Source organism: Heptranchias perlo, chromosome 7 (assembly GCF_035084215.1).
Source record: "Heptranchias perlo isolate sHepPer1 chromosome 7, sHepPer1.hap1, whole genome shotgun sequence".
Lineage (NCBI taxonomy): Eukaryota > Metazoa > Chordata > Chondrichthyes > Hexanchiformes > Hexanchidae > Heptranchias > Heptranchias perlo.
This window is the reverse complement of record NC_090331.1, coordinates 88132341-88150801: the sequence shown is the minus strand read 5'-3', so window position 1 is coordinate 88150801 and position 18461 is coordinate 88132341. Positions and strand designations below refer to the sequence as shown.

Sequence of the window (18461 nt, the reverse complement as noted above, 5' to 3'; positions counted from 1 at the left end):
CCCCGCGAGGACATTTGTCCCGGTCCTGCTCGGGTGTAACCCGTCACGCTTGTACAGGTCCCACCTTCCCCAGAACCGGTCCCAATGTCCCAGGAATCTAAATCCCTCCCTCCTACACCATCCCTGCAGCCACGCATTCATCCTGTCTATTCTCCTGTTCCTATACTCACTAGCACGTGGCACCGGTAGTAATCCTGAGATCACTACCTTTTGAAGTCCTGCTTTTTAATTTATCTCCTAACTCCTTAAATTCACCTTGCAGGACCTCATCCCCTTTTTTTACCTATGTCGTTGGTACCAATATGGACCACGACTACTGGCTGTTCACCCTCCCCCTCCAGAATGCCCTGCAGCCGCTCCGTGACATCCTTGACCCTAGCACCAGGGAGGCAACATACCATCCTGGAGTCACGTTTGCGGCCGCAGAAACGCCTATCTGTTCCCCTTACAATGGAATCCCCTATCACTATGGCCCTGCCACTCTTCTTCCTCCCCTCCTGTGCAGCAGAGCCACCCGTGGTGCCCCGAACCTGGCTCTTGCTGCTTTCCCCTGATAAGCCATCTCCCCCAACAGCATCCAAAGCAGAATATCTGTTTGAGAGGGAGATGGCCCCAGGGGACTCCTGCTCTACCTGACTAGTCCTTTTACTCTGCCTGGCGGGCAAATCGCGTTCGCGTTCGCACGAACTGAAAAGTCAGAGGATTTGTCCTGTGCATTTGTTGCGCTTCATCTTGGTGAAAGTAAGCTTGCTGCAGGAGTTATGTACAAAGGGCAGAACTGGTACATTGTCTTGCCTAAAAAAAGACAACAGGCAGTACAGTTCTCTAACTGGAACATCTCCAACTCTGTAATTCCAGTGGGAAAATTCTAAAATTTAATTTGAAGTTAGCCGCAAAGGAATTAAACTGATGTGTTAAGTATGAATTGGTGGTTTTTTTCCTTGAGGACTCTGGCTTCAACCTTTCATCACCATAAATTGAGGCCTTTCCCAAAAAATGCGTTTAATGTCACTTCTCTGACATTTTCTAATGTTTGCTGTAAGCATTGATGGCACAAGCATGCTGAACTGGTATTCAACAGGTGACACCTCTTTAGAGACATTTCGGACTTTTTCAGCCTCCCTCCTTAAAGTAATGGTACTAAACGAATGGATTAACTTGGGACAGCCTTTTATATAGGTTTAAAACAATTACTTTGTGAACAACATAAAGCTATATTTAGGCTTGAACTCCAGCCTTCATATCTTAATGAGGTTACTAGAATTGCACAGCAGTTGTGAGACATTTTTATGAATGAAGTGATTTCCATTCGAGAAAGGATCTTTTACGATCTTCAAGGTGAAGTAGTTATATGTGAAAAGGTGTGAGCTGCCTTCTGTGCCAATACTGTATCTTATTTCACTTTATTTATCCCTTGTAGCAACAAAATAAATTGCCTCCCAAATCGTGGATTCTATCTTTCCACATCCTTCATGCCATTGTCCTCTACTGAACATGTGGACTAATGCCGGGTTACAATTCCATGGGAGTCAGTGCCACTTAGACATTCGGCTCTGTTTCTGAACAGCTTTGGATTTATGATCTATGTATCTGCGTTTCTTCTGGCAGGCATGCAGTTCTAATAAATAACCTGTCCTGTTCGAAGTTTAAACAACTTTTGGAAAAGAGTTTCAAACGTTCCAAGTATTCTTTAAACTCACCTAAATTAACTTTTCATTCAATATAATGTTTTTATGAACTTTAATCAGAGAAAATTGATCTTCAAATGGAGTAAGCCATTATTATAACTGAGAAGAGTGGGATACGAAAGAGCTGCAACTGATCTCAAAAGTATCAAATGCAACAGGATGTCAGGAAAAGAACCTGTGAAGAATGAGCAAGTGTCAAAATAATAGAAGCCAATCTTAGTATCTATGAGTTTTGTTTTCAACTCAAAGATGGCAAGTGGAAATTTTAGGTGCTGTACAGTCGTGCCTTTAACAGGTGGTGGCTTATATGTTGCTTTGTGCAGGAGTCTTCAGCACAGGTGCAGGTTGTCTGTCATGTAAGTTCTATGGGGTGGATCTGACCAGCAAGAATTGACTGATCACATTGTCAGAATAACTGCTCATCAATGGTATGGGGTTTGTGTAGCTTTGAGGATTAGAACACGTGTCTGTTGTAGTGTTGCTAAGTAAACAAAGTTATTAAATTATGTCTGAAGCCTTCCTCACGCAGCAATATAAATGATGAATTTGTTTCTTCATAGAAGGTGGTAGCATATGTGGGTCGCACTTGATTATACATTGTTACATCGATTTTTATAATTTTGTCATTATCAACATGTCAGTGCTGGAGAACAGAACACTTTTCCTACTTTTGACACTGTGTCGGAATTTAGTACCCCAAAGTTCGGTACAGGGTTTTCCATATCAATCATCCTGGCATTTCTGAAGGGTGCCTTTACATTACAAGTTTAGCATCGATGTGAAGCCATGTTCACTCTGTATTGGCACTGAACTTGTGTGGTGCCAATTGGCATCTGGGCCCAATGACTCCAGGGCAAAGTGGAGCAAGACTGACCTCCTTGAAATCGAGCCACGAGTCCGGGTTTAGGTTGCATTTACACAATGATTGTACTATTGGAACAAAGTGGTTCAATGTCATCAAAGCCACAGATGTAGTGTAAATGCACCATAAGTGACCCTGTCAATTAGTGACAGATAATGAGCAGTTTTGTGCTCTGGATGAATGCTTACTATGACCAGGTTTGAGGCTGCGCAAACTCATTTCATGGAGGAGCTATGCAGCCAGGGGACTGATGCATTCAGTCAGTTTGGTCTGGATTTGAACCCAGGTTCCAGAAGTATTTCAACTCACTGCACCAGCCAGTGTCCTAAGGATTTGATTTTAAAGGAGCAGTTTCACTCAGGTAAAATGCCTTGCCAGTTAATGAGATTGGGGGAAACTGCAGTGGGCCACAAAAAAGTTGACGTGACAACCATAACACCTTCCCTTCCCTTAATGAAAGAACATCCAATGTTATCCACCTGAGAAACACCTGGACGATTCAGGCATCGGTTCATCCAATAACGCTGGTCTGAGTCCTCCATCTTATTCTTTCCAACTCGTGCCTCATCCATTTTGATCCTGTGATTTCACATGATCCTAAGCTCTTCTCTTTGGAAGAGATCACATTTCTAACTCCATATGCTCATAATGCTCAAAGATTTAAAAATTCTCAATAAGTACTACCAAAATATTTGTTGCTTCATCTTTCTTTATATACTGTTCCATTGATAAAAGTTCAGTTTCATCCATGCTACCTACTGCTGTCTGTTGAATTCAGTCAAGTGGGTGAAGTGAAAGCAAGGGAACCAATATCATTTAGACAACATTTAAGTTTAATGAGGATTCAACATTTCTATTTATTGATTTTGCATAAGGTATCCATTAACTGTTCAAATTGGAAAAAGCATGCAGTTTGCTGTTTATTTATATACTTGCTGTCAACTTTTCCCATTACATATTCCTGTGTCCACATTTATATTGGAAACTGCCTATGTAAGCTTGTCACACTGTAATTACAACCTCTTCCCACTGGATGCGCTGCAAAAACTGGCAGGAGGATGTAATTACAGCATGACAAGTTTATATAGGCAGCTCTTTACAAATGCAGACATGGGAATTTAAAATAAGGACAGAATATATGACTTTAACATGGGGACTGAATTATGTGCGCCCTGATCCAATTACCCTCCCCCTCCCCCACCCTCTACACTTGGTCTTGATTTCCCTGTGTGCAGAGCTATGGGGAAGGTAGACACATCATTGCTCATGGGCAAAATAAGAGTCTTGTTGTAAATATGTCTCTGCTTGTCTGCCACTACCTAATTCATTTGTTTTTGTTGACCATTATTTCTGTTTCTCTTTCTCTCTCTTGCTATGCTTCTCACAAGAACTTTTGATTTTGTGTTTGTCTCTGCCTCGCTTTCTCATTCTCTCTCTCTTCTTTGTGTATGACTTGCCACATATCGGTCTCCCCTTATTTGTATATCTTGCGCTTTCCCAATGCCTTCCTTTTCTCATATAAAGGGCTGGATACATGCTCTCACACACTTTCTCTCCCAATGTTTCTGTCTGTCTGTCTCCTTTTTTACTATATGTCTTGCACACTCTACTTTTCCTTTCAGCTGTCATGGAAACCTGGAGGCAGACTTGGGGCCCCAAGTTTCTGGTAGCTGCAGAAATGTTGTCATCTTTCTGGGAGCAGTAGGGAGGGTGTGGTGGGCTGGGTTGTGCATTGTTTTGTTTCTCTATGCGAAGGAGTGCACAGGTTGGGGCTGAGTGGTGCAGGAATTTAGGGACTGGAAGCTGAATCTAAGGACAGGGAAGGTTGGGCATCTGGAGTTTGGAAAGGAGCAAGGAGGCAGGGCCTGGAAAGCATGGACCAATTGGATCTGTAGGACACAATGGAAAACGAAGGACAAAATCTTTTCAGATGAACTACAGTAATGTTATAAATTGTTATATAAACGCCCAGTAGATCAACAATTATTCCCAGTCACAGCAGTGTGGTCTCTAGGCGTGATTGATGGTGGAATTACTCAATCGTCTCCATTCTGGCCGGGCGGGACTTGTGGTGTCACTATATGCAGCCAGTGATTTATTGTGGTATGACATCCTGCAAATTTCTTCACATTTTGGTGTCCCAGACGCCTGATTTTGCTTTTAAAGTTCTAGAAGCAGTTCGTACTCACTCAGTTAGATGTGAATGCAGCATCAGCATGCAAAGTATCAGGAGCTGAGCAGAAAGGCATGATTGAAAGACATGGGAGGGGCAGTGCAAACAACTTGAGGGCGAAAAAGACACTCAGGCTCAGCCTTACGCTACAATTGCCCCAGTGATATTTTTTTTAAAACAATTTTTGCCACAAAAAAACACTTGTCCATCCAAGGACTTCCTTACAACAGGGCAGTGCTGTCATACACCCAGTTTTTGGCTCAAGGTTGGTATTATGTAGGCCTGGTTACAGGTTGTTTGCCCACCTCTCCTCAACTTAGAAATAATTTATGGCGAATATATAATTCTTTTGCCAACAATGGGAATTAAAGCACACTGCTCCTAGCGAGAACTAGGTCAAGGACACAAAAAGTTCTTTGCTGAGGTTTAGTTTGCACGTAATCCAGATGAACTATATGTTAAGCTTTATTTTTGTGACAATAACTGAATTACTTCAAATTCAACCTTCTCTGTGATGCTACTGCAGGCTAAGAATTCCATCTAGACTTGGGAAGAGGTCATGGCCTTCAGCAGATGTTACAGTTACACCGTGAGCAACAACCAGTATTTTACCAAATTCTACAAGATGCCTTAAAAAAAAAGCAAATTTTTAAGTTGTCCTACACTATTTTGCTGCCCCCACCTAATAAATAATGGCATTCAGTAAAGTGTACTCATAGACCATAATAGGTTGACTCATCACAGAGATATTTTCTAATTCCTACCCTCAGACAGATGGACTCCTGCAGCCTTACTTGAAACAGTAAGACAAAGTCAGTTAGTTTCAAGATATTTCAAGAAACAAAACCTATCTAATATCAAAAGCTTTTACCTGTGTGAATGTATTCTGTAATAGCATAGAGCCCCCTCCAACTAAGCAGAGTGCAAAACCAGAGAACACATTCTTTTCATCAAAATCAGATTGCAGAACCGTTTCTGCAGTGTAATTTCTGATTGAGAACAATCAACCCTTACCAAAAAAAAATTCTCCAAACCCATAGCCCAGCCCATCCCACCCAGCTGACAGCTACCTTGAGCAATTCATGCAAGAAACCAGGTTCTTGTCACTTCCCACCCAATCCAGGTATCTCCAGCATAGCCTTCCAGTTCTCTCCTAGTTGCAGGGACAGCCGTCTTGACTCTCCCAAATCACCACTTCTCTTCCGTTACACGGAATAGTATACGGCTGCATATAGTGACACCACAAGTCCAGGCCAGAATGGAGATGATTGGGTAATTCTGCCATCAATCACGTCTGGAGACCACACTGCTGTGACTGGGATTGATTTTACGCACATAATTTGTATTATGTAACTATCCTCCACTCGCTGCATTTTGCTGGAGAAATAATCATGCTTTCATTGGGAGACTTTGCTGTAGTTTCAGTCATGAGTTTTGTTTGCTGTAGTTTGTAGAGATTCTGTTTAAATAGACTGTTTGCTGAGTAAATATACTGTTTGCTGTAATGTGCTGTTTAAATGGACTCTGTTTGCTTAGTAAATAGACTGTTTGCTGTAAAATAGACTCTTTGCTGTAAGTACCACCCCTCCTCCAATTCATTGGCTAACACAGTGGTACCACTACTCACATCGTAAATCACTTGCCTGATACAAGGCCTGTGTTTGTGCTTTTCCCCCTTCAATGGCACGAGGCGACCTGGAAATTATATGGTAGGTATGGGTGGAGCGCCATATCCTAACTACTGGTGACAAGGGTGTTGGTACTTTCAGTGCATCAGATACTAATTTAGTCGGACTTCCAAAGGTAACAGGGACCCATTCAGTACGCAAAGGGTTAATGAATAAAATGTGCATTTTGTGTCACATGATCAGAATTTAAAATTTTGAATTAATCACAAAAAGCTGCATATGGTATAGTGTTTACTTTTGTTGCTAAGGCAACTAATAATTGGTGTAAGAAGGCAAGTGCTTGACCTTGTATTTTTCAAGAATGTCATACCATTTAGCTAATCTGGTAATTATGGCTGGGTAAATTGTGGGCACTTCAACTTACAAATAATATTACAAGATTTCTTGTCATTTGTGAGACCATGTTTTACCTTGAGTTGGAATGCATTTCTCATTTGATAAGTGCTAGTGAAATGTTTGTGATTGATCAAAGGACAATAGTGTTCCCATCAATAATGCACTTGAACAGTGAAAGACATCCAGCAGTTTATCTGGACAGAGCATTTTGAGCTCTGTAACACTAGGTGTAGTACTGGTGATTACAGGTCTATACTGGTGGTGGGAGCAATGCTACCAGTTTTTTCATATGTTGGCTTGTGTATTGGTGCAACTGTACATTTTTAAAAACATTTAGAGGAGCATGTGTTGACACAGTGGTTCTGTTGGGATACTTATGCATGTTGGTACACAGGATGGGAATGGGGAGCGGAAATAATTTGAACACGGGCAAACCTTAGCGTTGAGTTGTACCATTATTCTTGTGATGCCCGGAGCAGTTAATGGTGTATTCCCATCATTCCGCTTGTATCATGGTGGGAGCAGTTTGAGATGACGCAATAAGAATATCACACGAGAAGCATATTGGCACAGCACTGAAACACGCAGAATTAAGTACTTTTCCCCATAGCATATATGTAACAATACGCTAAGTAAGATTTGTGACTACACTGGAGTATTCTGAAAATTTAAAACAAGGTAGAAGTGTGCCATGGAGTGTTTAGGCTTTGAGCCTGTGGTTTCTGCATACAACAACAACTTAGATTTATATAGTGCCTTTAACGTAGTAAAACGATCCAAGGCGCTTCACAGGAGCATAATCAGATAAAATCTGACACCGAGCCACACGAGATATTAGGATAAGTGACCAAAAGCTTGGACAAAGAGGCAAGTTTTAAGTAGCGTCTCAAAGGAAGAGAGAGGGAGGTTTAGGGAAGGAATTCCAGAGCTTTGGGCCTAGGCAGCTGAAGGCACAGCCGCCAAAGGTGGAGCAAAGAAAATGGAAAGAGGTCAGAATTGGAGGATCGCAGAGCTCCTGTCGGGTTGGTGGAGGTTACAGAGATAGGGAGGGGTGAGGCCATGAGCAATATGAAAACAAGGATGAGAATTTTAAAATCGAGGCATTGCCTGACCGGGAGCCAATGTAGGTCAGCGGGCACAGGGGTGATGGCTGTACTATCTAAAGAAGGTGGTGCGTGGAGACAGAAAAATAGTGAAAGGCAGCACCTCATTTCTTAAAAAGCAGTTAGTTGGGAGCATTGGCAAACCCTGGGAACAGGGAATGTTTGTCTGCCTGCCATCACTATTAGGGGAATGGTGCTGGGAAATTAGAGGAGAAAAAAATTAAATAGGGGGGAGGTAAGAGAATTTGCAACAAGATATTTCTGTATCATAGGTGGAATCAGCTATAGTTAACAAACAAGTACTGGAACCATGCTTCCTTTAATGTAGTAAATAGTTTCTGTTGATGTATTATACAGAATAAGAATGATAAATTCAGAATTAAATTAGCTCCCCATTTCAACAGAGCCCAGCGAAGTGGTTCCAGTCCAAACAAGCCTGAACCAGTTATGCAAATGAGAAATCATTGAACAGTTGACATTTCTTAAGCAATGTAAAGAAATTTATAGACATCTAAAGGGAATTGCCCAGTTCTGCAGTAAAGAGCTTCTTCCTCAGAGAGTCTCTGGGACCTCCCTCCGTTTAAAATATCAAAGCATCTTTACATAAGATCAAGAAACCTGAACGAATCCTGGCTTGCAAAGGGACTGACTGCATCGATTTAAAAATAAATAAATCTTGCTTTCTGTCACATCGCAGAGGTGCTGGTATAAATATTAACCCTCTGAATACAGGATTTCCTCTGCAACATTTGGCATGCCATTCACAGGACTGTTATTTAACCATAATTATCTTAACATCATTTGGGTAAATTTTGAGTGAACAAAGTAAACACACATAAGGTGTACAGATTGATAGAAACTTTGAATTGTGGTGTTCCCAAATTACCAGGTCATACACTTTGAAGTTTATATTTTTGAACAAAAATATAAACTTCAAAGTAAGTCTTGTCTTTAATAGGATTTAACCTTTCGTACCAGGCTAAGAATGCAGGAACAGGAAGAGGCCATTCACGCCACCAAGATTTGGTCCATGTTGAGCCCTGCATGCCTGTTTTGATTCCCCTCTTTCCTCAAACTCAAATGTTTAATCCTTTACATCCTGTTCAATCTGTAATCTGTTTTATTTCTTGAATCCTTTCAACCAAGCTGGAATTCAATGAATTGAATTAATTCTTCAGTGTAGGGAAATTACTACTTTTTATGTTCAGCTGTTTCGTAAGAATTTTTAGGAATGGAAAAAGTCATTAGATTCAACTAATGTATCCGTTTGTGTAGATTCATTTTACCTACCTTGTCATTATATATTCTTCAAATCATTCTCTCAAGAAACTCGTCCAGATATCGCTAGCCCATGAATACTATCTGCTTTAGTTACATTAATAAGTTATTATCTTATTATCTTTTGGATGAAAAAGTTTGATCTGATTTCTCTTCTGACTTCCCATTTTTAACTTGTGTCCCCTTGTATTCGAGGCCTGCACTATAGTAAACAATTTGTATGGATCAACTTTATTAATTCCTTTCAATTAGACTACCTCAAAGTATTTAGTTTTATAATGAAAAGAAGCCCAGCTACGTTTACCATTCTTCACAGTGTGAATTCCTAATATTTGGAATCACATTTGTTGTTTGCCTCTGTATACTGTGCAAGCAGTAATGTTGCTCCTGTGACTATATGATTAGAACTGCGCAAACTACTCAAGATTGGAGTCCATGGAAATCTGAATTTTGCCTGGGTTGCTGGAGCTGAATTTGTAATATTCATATTTCTGTTATGCTAAATTCAGCACTTTTTCACAACAATAAGCCAATGGCTTGAAAGTTCATTTAGGCTTACAGTGTGAATTTTTAATGTTAATTAGTAATCAGAGGGAGAGTCGTTGAGTACAGTCTCAAACTTTCCTGTTATGTGAGATCACTTCTTGCAATAACTGAGGGATCCAGGTGTCAATCCATTTGTACAGTGAGGGGCTTGGCCGAAGGAGATGCTGGAAAATCTCTTGCTCTCAAGTTGTCAGTTGTGGCTCAGTGGATCGCACTCTCACCTCTGAATCAGAAGGTCGTCTCACTCCAGAGACTTCAGCACATAATCCAGGCTGACATTCCAGTGCAGTACTGAGGGAGTGCTGCACTGTTGGAGGTGCAGTCTTTCAGATGAGACGTTAAACTGAGGCCCCTTCTGCCCTCTCAGGTGGATGTAAAAGATCCCTTGGCACTATTTTGAAGAAGAGCTGGGGAGTTCTGCCCGGTATCCTGGCCAATATTTATCCCTCAACTAACATCACTAAAACAGATTATCTGATAATTATCTCATTGCTGTTTGTGGGACCTTGCTGTGTGCAAATTGGCTGTCGTGTTCCCTACATTACAACAGTGACTATACTTCAAAAGTACTTAATTGATTGTAAAGCACTTTGGGACGTCCCAAGGTTATGAAAGGCACTATATAAATGCAAGTCCTTCTTTCTTTTCACACATGAATGGTAGCTGTTCACCTCTGGGTAGCAACTGTGATTGATGGCTTGGTGGATTGAGCTCCCATCTCATCAACTTAAAGGGGTGGCGGGTGGTCCCCAGAGGTTCCCATACAAAATCCTGCAATTCATTTGCCACTCTTCCAGGAAAATATCTGTTGAATTTTGTGTAAAGCTGAGACAAATCTCCAGAATTAAATCTTTAACTGCTAGGACTGACATTTTGCTGTCCATAATAACAAAAAAACAATGTCAGGAATGTCTTGCAACACATAGCTACTCCATAGCAAAGCTTTTTGGCAAAGCTCTGTGCTTGTTTGTGCATGATGAAAATGTTACAGTCCTTACCTTACAAAGAAAGGTTGAGTTCATTGAGCCTGTCAAATATGTCGACCAAATAGCCCAGTAAAACCTGGAAGCGCTGGTTGAGGAAATCATGGTGAATCAGAATCGATCAAAAACGTGCACCGGTTCTCCCAGGTTTGCCAAATTCTTGTCAAAACTTTACCACAAGCATCAAACTTTTTCAATTACCTTCAATCTGCCCTTTCAGTTGAAGGAATTGGTTTGAAAATCTCGTGGTTTATTTTTGAGGGCAGGATGTTTGGTCTTCAAGTGGCATCTTAATTTGCTATCCTGAGCAAGAACGTCAGCAATACATTGCGGTCGATGATTTTTGTCAGAACAAATAAATGTGTATCCCAAGTCCAAGTAGGAAGGAACGTATTTCCTATTTTTCTTTTGCCCGGCTTTCTTTGTTCCTTACAAGGGAACAATATCCTCAACTTTACGCCTCAAAAAATGCTCCATTCCTTCACAACTTTCTTAACTCCAAGCATCACAGTCACGTCAGTTATGCAGCACGCGGGAGCTATGGAGCACTGGTGTTCGCAAATTTAAATTTAAATTCAAGGAAAAGCATACACCGATGCAGCCTCACATCGGGCAATCTTGGGATGTTTGAATTCCAGCTGATTTCTGAAAATGGAAGTTGGACCAATCAGTTGCACATGGTAGTAACAGATTACTGCGCACCAGAAGCAGCTCTGATTGGTCCAACTCCCACGCCTAGAAATCAGCAGGAATTCAAGCAACCTGCACTGTGTGAAGATTGCCCTACCTGAGGTTTTGATGCACCTGCTCTGGTTATGTGAGATTGCATTGGTGGCTCTCCTTTTTGGCCCGCCTTCCCTCCCCCGATATCCTTGTCGTGCCTCCCTGTTTGGGAACCTCTGCTTCACTCTGTCCGTTCATGTTTTTTTTAATAAACCAGCTGATAGTCTCAAGCTTGATGCCTTGATAAAAATGTTTTCGGTCCACATTCTGTAAATAGAGGAGAATTCACTTGGTGATATTTGAGTAGCTGGAATATGGAGTAAGGGTTCTCTGTTGTGATTCCTGTGTCGTTGTGTCGTGCTACCGTTTAACTAGATATTAGGCACAATAAGGTTTACTCCACATTGTACAGGACGCAAGCTCTACTTCTGGCAGTGACTGGTGATCCTGAACCCAAGCAAACATCTATCATAAAACCTGAAAATTGTGACAGGGTTTCTTACTACAGCCGAGCACTAAAGATCCCTCGATCTCTTTCCTGATGATCGAGGACAGTTCTATTCAATGTATTCTGTTTTCCATTTCCTTTAGATTATAGAATAGTGATCCATGTTCTGTGTGATGCACCCGAATGCCTAGGATATAGCATAGAACAGGTGGGGAAAGAAATTGAATGCCTAGAATATATTAACACTTTTGAACACATAATTTAGTTGGCCTACAGTTGATTGTCAGCTGCCATCTTCAACATAGTTCATTGGCTGATGCTAGTGGGAAATTTGCACTCTGAGAACGGTAGCGTGGTGTCAACAGGAACCAGGATTTTACTTCCCTTCATGCATCGTTAGTTCTTTGGGGTGCTTTTGGATCATAAGCTGTTCAATGGCTTAAAATTGTTCTATTTATTTTGAGAAACTGAAGTGAAAGGCGAAGATTGAGAAGAATAAGAGATGAATTAGGTCAGGAAGCAGTGATTCGGTGGTACCAAGCTTGGTTTTTAAAAGCCTGAAAACTGTTGGAGGATGGAAAGGCAGAGGTAAGGAATTGCTTAGTATTGAAAGAATGGGAGACAATAAAACAAGTCTTTGTTTCAACACTGAGGATATAGGGAGGCAAAAAAGTTCATTGGATGTTACATTTGGAGCCAAGAAGGAACAAGGAAGGAAAGTTAAGAGGAAGAGAGACCATAGTATTGATAAAGTAAAGAGAGATTAAAAGAAGGTTGCATTGGGGATAGAGTGAGTTTGCAGGTTAACAGTAAGAGTGGAATTTCCCAGCAGACAACAAGCTTCTTTTTGTGCAAACTTGGTGTTAAGAGCCTATTTGGTTATGGGAGCAGTAGTTAAATGATGCATGGACTTGGACTTTAACAAGAGTTAAAAGGGGAGAAGTAGTGTTTGGTATGAAGCAGAAAACCAAGCTTCTTGGAAGCAATAGAAGATATGTGAAGTTCCATTTGAGTCAGCGGAGATAGTGCAGCCAAAAATGTGGGTAGATCATCGGGACTCAGCAGAGAGCCACTAAAAGTAGATGGTTTGACTTGTGAGAGATCAGAGTCCCTGATAGCTCAACATCTGCATCCAGTAATGAGCTGAGATATACAGGAAGATCCTGCATTTGATTCCTGGTCTGTGCTGAATCAGCTGATCTTCGGCAGGCGACTGTAGTGGTACTACAATTGGGCCTCAGCCCTCTAGTTAGGAATGAGAACGTGAGCCTGGATTGTTCCTCCCATTCACTATCTAGTTGCTTCTGCTGAAAAGTGCATATATGTAGATGTTGGATGGGTACAGGATTGGGCTCAGCTGTGATTTCTTCTCTTCCCCTTCCCAAGCCCATGACCTCCTGTATTACGGATTCAATCTTCTGATTGAAAAGGGCGGATAGGTCTTTAGTCAGAAAAAAAAATTGATCACTATGGGAAGCCATTTGAGCGTTTTATTTAAGGTGTATTTAAAACACAGATTTCATCGTTCACCGAGCACAGTGATCTGAGACCATGTGATCTTACTAAATGTATTCATAGTGCTGCAACATTACTTTGCATTTTGGGGTCAGTATAATAAAAGTCACTAAGCGCTGTACTTGCTATATTTCAGCAAACTTGAGAGTGACAAGCTTGATTGCATTATCACTTAACAGGTGTTTGTAGTTGTGCTCTGAAACAAATTTGAATATTATATTCTAAACTTGTGCGTTTTACAGTTGAGAGTGATTAGAATCAATTTTACCCTTTGAGGCCAAAACATCTTTAATGTACAGGAAACAGTTTGCACAAGTCTGCTTACAGTCCATGTGAAACTGCCTCACATAGTAGAGCTCACCAATATGTTACAATTTTGCAAGTGCTTTAATTGCGGCATAGTGCCGGTTTTAAACTGTCGATAGTTTTTATTTATGTCTTTCACCAGTAATTTCCTGAATTTTAAAATTATCTCAAATGGATTTTTACTGATTTTTCACCTGACAGACATGCCAAACATGCAACTTCTCCAAATCTTTGTGTTTTTGAGCCTCGCAGTATACGGCTCTGTGCACCTCTATCAGCTGCAATGGAGATGTATGTGGGGTATTCTGTCAGGTTTTTCCCTGCCCTCTTCTCGAGTACGCCACTTAAAACAAAAATTGTGCAACCTAAATTTAAGGAGAGTATGTTTCAACAAACTATATAAAGAGACTAATTAGTGGCTGAAATTTCTCTTGTACTGAAAAGCAGGAGAATTCCTGTTTTACTCCAATTAATAAACAGCCAATAAAATTCACATTCTCAGAAATCACACATTTCAAAGCCATGAGTTGCTATGATTGTGATAGTGAGTCATTAATTATGGAGAAAATCGAGCATTTTCATGTGTTAAGAATGAATGACTCAGAGGCTTTTAAAGGTTTCTTTGTAGCATTGAATTTTTCCGGTCAGTTTTGACCAAAACATTTTTTTTCTCTGGAGGTGTTTGCAGACTCCTCTGGGGGCGTGGTACTAAATCATACAGATCAGGAAGGTTCCAGCTTGAATCCCCCGTCTGCATAGTCATTTCATCTTGCCTGCACAGGAGTGGTGGGAGTGGGTTGTCAGAACTGTCCCTGGGCTAGACGGTAGATGGAGGAAATCACCTTACGGTCTTGCTCCTGGTGAGAGATTCAGTGACGCAGGCTGAGCCTCAGCTTTGTGCTCCCGTCCCTTTCTACAGTCAGGTACCCATTACAAAGACGTGGGTATGAAGGATGGTCACTTGGACATGGTGCTGAACGGTTGACACCATCTGTGAGTCCACTGCCTTTAGGAGAAGAAATAAAGAGAAAAATACACTTTAATTTAATTTTTCAAAATGAAAACTGATAAACTACTGAGGGAGGAAGACCCTAAAAACAAATGCCCCCATACATGTTACATATATCCATCAGCCAATTATTGTGGACTGTCCAGGTGCAGCAGCATTTCATAATTAGATCTGGGATATTTATGTGACCGTCAAAGTACAGTTGAGATACATCAGTGCATCTACTGAATATAACACTTGCTTGCAATGGTGCAATGTAGGTATCCACTCTTTTGTGAAGCACTCTTATATAACTTCTGACTCTTTCACTATTGTGAAAGAGTGTGTAACTACTAACTCATTGTCAATGATGTTGGTGGCATAGATTTTTCCTTACCCCGCCCCCGATCGTGCCCCAAGAAACATTTCTGTTCAATATATTGAGAGTCTGTTTAACCCTGTTACACTGGAGATTATTGACCAAAGCTATGCAGCATTACTCTCTATTTTGTTTCCATTAACCATATCCTGGGGCCTCTTGAAAGCATCATGATTCCTCCTCGAACCAGGAAAATGGATTGGGTTGGGTTGGAGGGGAAGGAGAAGAAAGATATTTTATCAACCACTGTTGTCACCCTTCAGCTGATGAGAATGTTCTGGAGGGAAGGAACGCACTGTTTTTCTTCTGAGCAATCCAGATATTCTACAAGACAGATGCCAGGTGGATAGGATTTTTGGGTTCAAATAAAATTTACACCATATATCGCATTTTAATAAGAAATTTATTTCAAAAAGTTTTTTGCTTGCCTGTTTCACCTCTCCCTTCCATGTTGGAATGTATTGATTCCCTGCTTGGATAAGGCTTCATTGGCGGCAGGTGCCTTCCACTACCTTTTATTCATGTGCGAGCCTTGACAATGTTGACAGGCAAATTGATTTTGGGAGCAATTGCAGCTGAACCCAATCCTATCCATGTTCACATGGACTCTTGGGTTCCCTGGATAATGGTCAACACTGAGAATCCTGTCCTTCCTTCCTAATCCAAGGACATCGAGGCTAATGATCGGGTTCCTACTACAAAAGTTTGGTTTAACTTAATGTGCAAATTTTTTTTCGCCTTTGGGTTCCATGACTCAGAGAGTGGGCAAACAGCCTCATTGAAGTCTGTGCTCCTCATTCACTTGGTTGAGAGTAGCTGAAATTCACTCCAGTTCCCCTCCAATAAGAAAACCAGAAAAGTAATCTACATCTTCCCTGGAGGTGTGGCAGATACAGGGAATTCACCATGTTGAGAATTGGAGAAACAAAGCTGTATCCAGATATTTCAGCCGTGCAATGCATTATTAGTTATTCAAGTTGCTGCACTGTTGGACCATCTTGTTCATTCATTTGGATGAAACACATTTCATAGAATCTTACAGCACAGAAGGATGCCATTCGGCCCTCGTGCCTGTGCTGGCTATTTGAAAGAGCTATCCAATCAGTCCCACTCCCCTGCTCTTTCCCCATAGCCCTGCAATTTTTTTCTTTTCAAGTAAACGTTCAATTCTCTTTTGAAAGTTACTATTGAATTTGCTTCCACCACCCTTTCAGGCAGCGAATTCCAGATCATCATATCTCACTGCGCAAAACAATTTTTCCTTATTTACTCTATCAAAACCCTTCATGATTTTGAACACCTCTATTAAATCTCCCCTTAACCGTCTCTGCTTTAAGGAGAACAATCTCAGCATATATATGTGGCTACACAAATAGGAAAGCAGTCACTCTTTCGATTAACGTGCCAAGTAAGTACAGCACCTGCATTATACTGACTACCGTGCATGTTGCTTGTGCTTTCAATCTGTATTTTCTGGTGCTACAGGTAAAGGACACAATGGATTCCAGTGTAGAGGCTCAACAGAGTGGAGACACTGCAATTTCAGAAACGGAAACCCACCAGCTAGCAATTCAGACTCAAGCACAGCTTGCCACTATTGCACAGGTATGGGTCTTTTTTTTAATGTGCTCAATAAATGACATTTTGTGACCGGTGACAGCACAAGTATTAGAATCATAGAATCATAGAAGTTACAACATGGAAACAGGCCCTTCGGCCCAACATGTCCATGTCGCCCAGTTTATACCACTAAGCTAGTCCCAATTGCCTGCACTTGGCCCATATCCCTCGATACCCATCTTCCCCATGTAACTGTCCAAATGCTTTTTAAAAGACAAAATTGTACCCGCCTCTACTACTGCCTCTGGCAGCTCGTTCCAGACACTCACCACCCTTTGAGTGAAAAAATTGCCCCTCTGGATCCTTTTGTATCTCTCCCCTCTCACCTTAAATCTGTGCCCCCTCGTTATAGACTCCCCTACCTTTGGGAAAAGATTTTGACTATCGACCTTATCTATGCCCCTCATTATTTTATAGACTTCTATAAGATCACCCCTTAACCTCCTACTCTCCAGGGAATAAAGTCCCAGTCTGTCTAACCTCTCCCTGTAAGTCAAACCATCAAGTCCCGGTAGCATCCTAGTAAATCTTTTCTGCACTCTTTCTAGTTTAATAATATCCTTTCTATAATAGGGTGACCAGAACTGTACACAGTACTCCAAGTGTGGCCTCACCAATGCCCTGTACAACTTCAACAAGACATCCCAACTCCTGCATTCAATGTTCTGACCAATGAAACCAAGCATGCTGAATGCCTTCTTCACCACCCTATCCACCTGTGACTCCACTTTCAAGGAGCTATGAATCTGTACTCCTAGATCTCTTTGTTCTATAACTCTCCCCAACGCCCTACCATTAACGGAGTAGGTCCTGGCCCGATTCGATCTACCAAAATGCATTACCTCACATTTATCTAAATTAAACTCCATCTGCCATTCATCGGCCCACTGGCCCAATTTATCAAGATCCCGTTGCAATCCTAGATAACCTTCTTCACTGTCCACAATGCCACCAATCTTGGTGTCATCTGCAAACTTACTAACCATGCCTCCTAAATTCTCATCCAAATCATTAATATAAATAACAAATAACAGCGGACCCAGCACCGATCCCTGAGGCACACCGCTGGACACAGGCATCCAGTTTGAAAAACAACCCTCGACAACCACCCTCTGTCTTCTGTCGTCAAGCCAATTTTGTATCCAATTGGCTACCTCACCTTGGATCCCATGAGATTTAACCTTATGTAACAACCTACCATGCGGTACCTTGTCAAATGCTTTGCTGAAGTCCATGTAGACCACGTCTACTGCACAGCCCTCATCTATCTTCTTGGTTACCCCTTCAAAAAACTCAATCAAATTCGTGAGACATGATTTTCCTCTCACAAAACCATGCTGACTGTTCCTAATTAGTCCCTGCCTCTCCAAATGCCTGTAGATCCTGTCCCTCAGAATACCCTCTAACAACTTACCCACTACAGATGTCAGGCTCACTGGTCTGTAGTTCCCAGGCTTTTCCCTGCCGCCCTTCTTAAACAAAGGCACAACATTTGCTACCCTCCAATCTTCAGGCACCTCACCTGTAGCGGTGGATGATTCAAATATCTCTGCTAGGGGACCCGCAATTTCCTCCCTAACCTCCCATAACGTCCTGGGATACATTTCATCAGGTCCCGGAGATTTATCTACCTTGATTTCAGTTACAAATCTTTTGAGATATTCTTCTAACCCACCTTAGAAGGTAGACTGTTGTACTGAGTGATGCACTGCATTTGCGACTGACCCACAGTGACGGGATGAGCCTCTTCTATCTGATAAAGTTAGCTGATCTCAGTCAGAGTGGTAGTGCCAGTGCCACAATTGTCTCAATAGCCCTGGGCTAG

The 18461-nt window shown here is 41.5% G+C and overlaps 2 protein-coding genes across 5 annotated transcripts in view; one reads left to right on the top strand and one right to left on the bottom strand.

The window, feature by feature from the left end:
- Positions 1-18461, top strand: part of creb1b (cAMP responsive element binding protein 1b) — a 63651-nt gene that overhangs the window by 19560 nt on the left and 25630 nt on the right. For all 4 annotated transcript variants that reach the window (XM_067988082.1, XM_067988083.1, XM_067988085.1 and 1 more), the window contains one exon: positions 16502-16621. In XM_067988082.1, the coding sequence (XP_067844183.1) occupies positions 16514-16621 (108 nt within the window). In that variant the 5' untranslated portion in view covers positions 16502-16513. The remainder of the gene's footprint in view (positions 1-16501; positions 16622-18461) is intronic.
- Positions 13305-18461, bottom strand: part of mettl21a (methyltransferase 21A, HSPA lysine) — a 61451-nt gene continuing 56294 nt past the window's right edge. Inside the window, exon 4 of the mRNA XM_067988087.1 lies at positions 13305-14655. Coding sequence (XP_067844188.1) covers positions 14519-14655 — 137 coding nt within the window. The 3' untranslated portion in view covers positions 13305-14518. The remainder of the gene's footprint in view (positions 14656-18461) is intronic.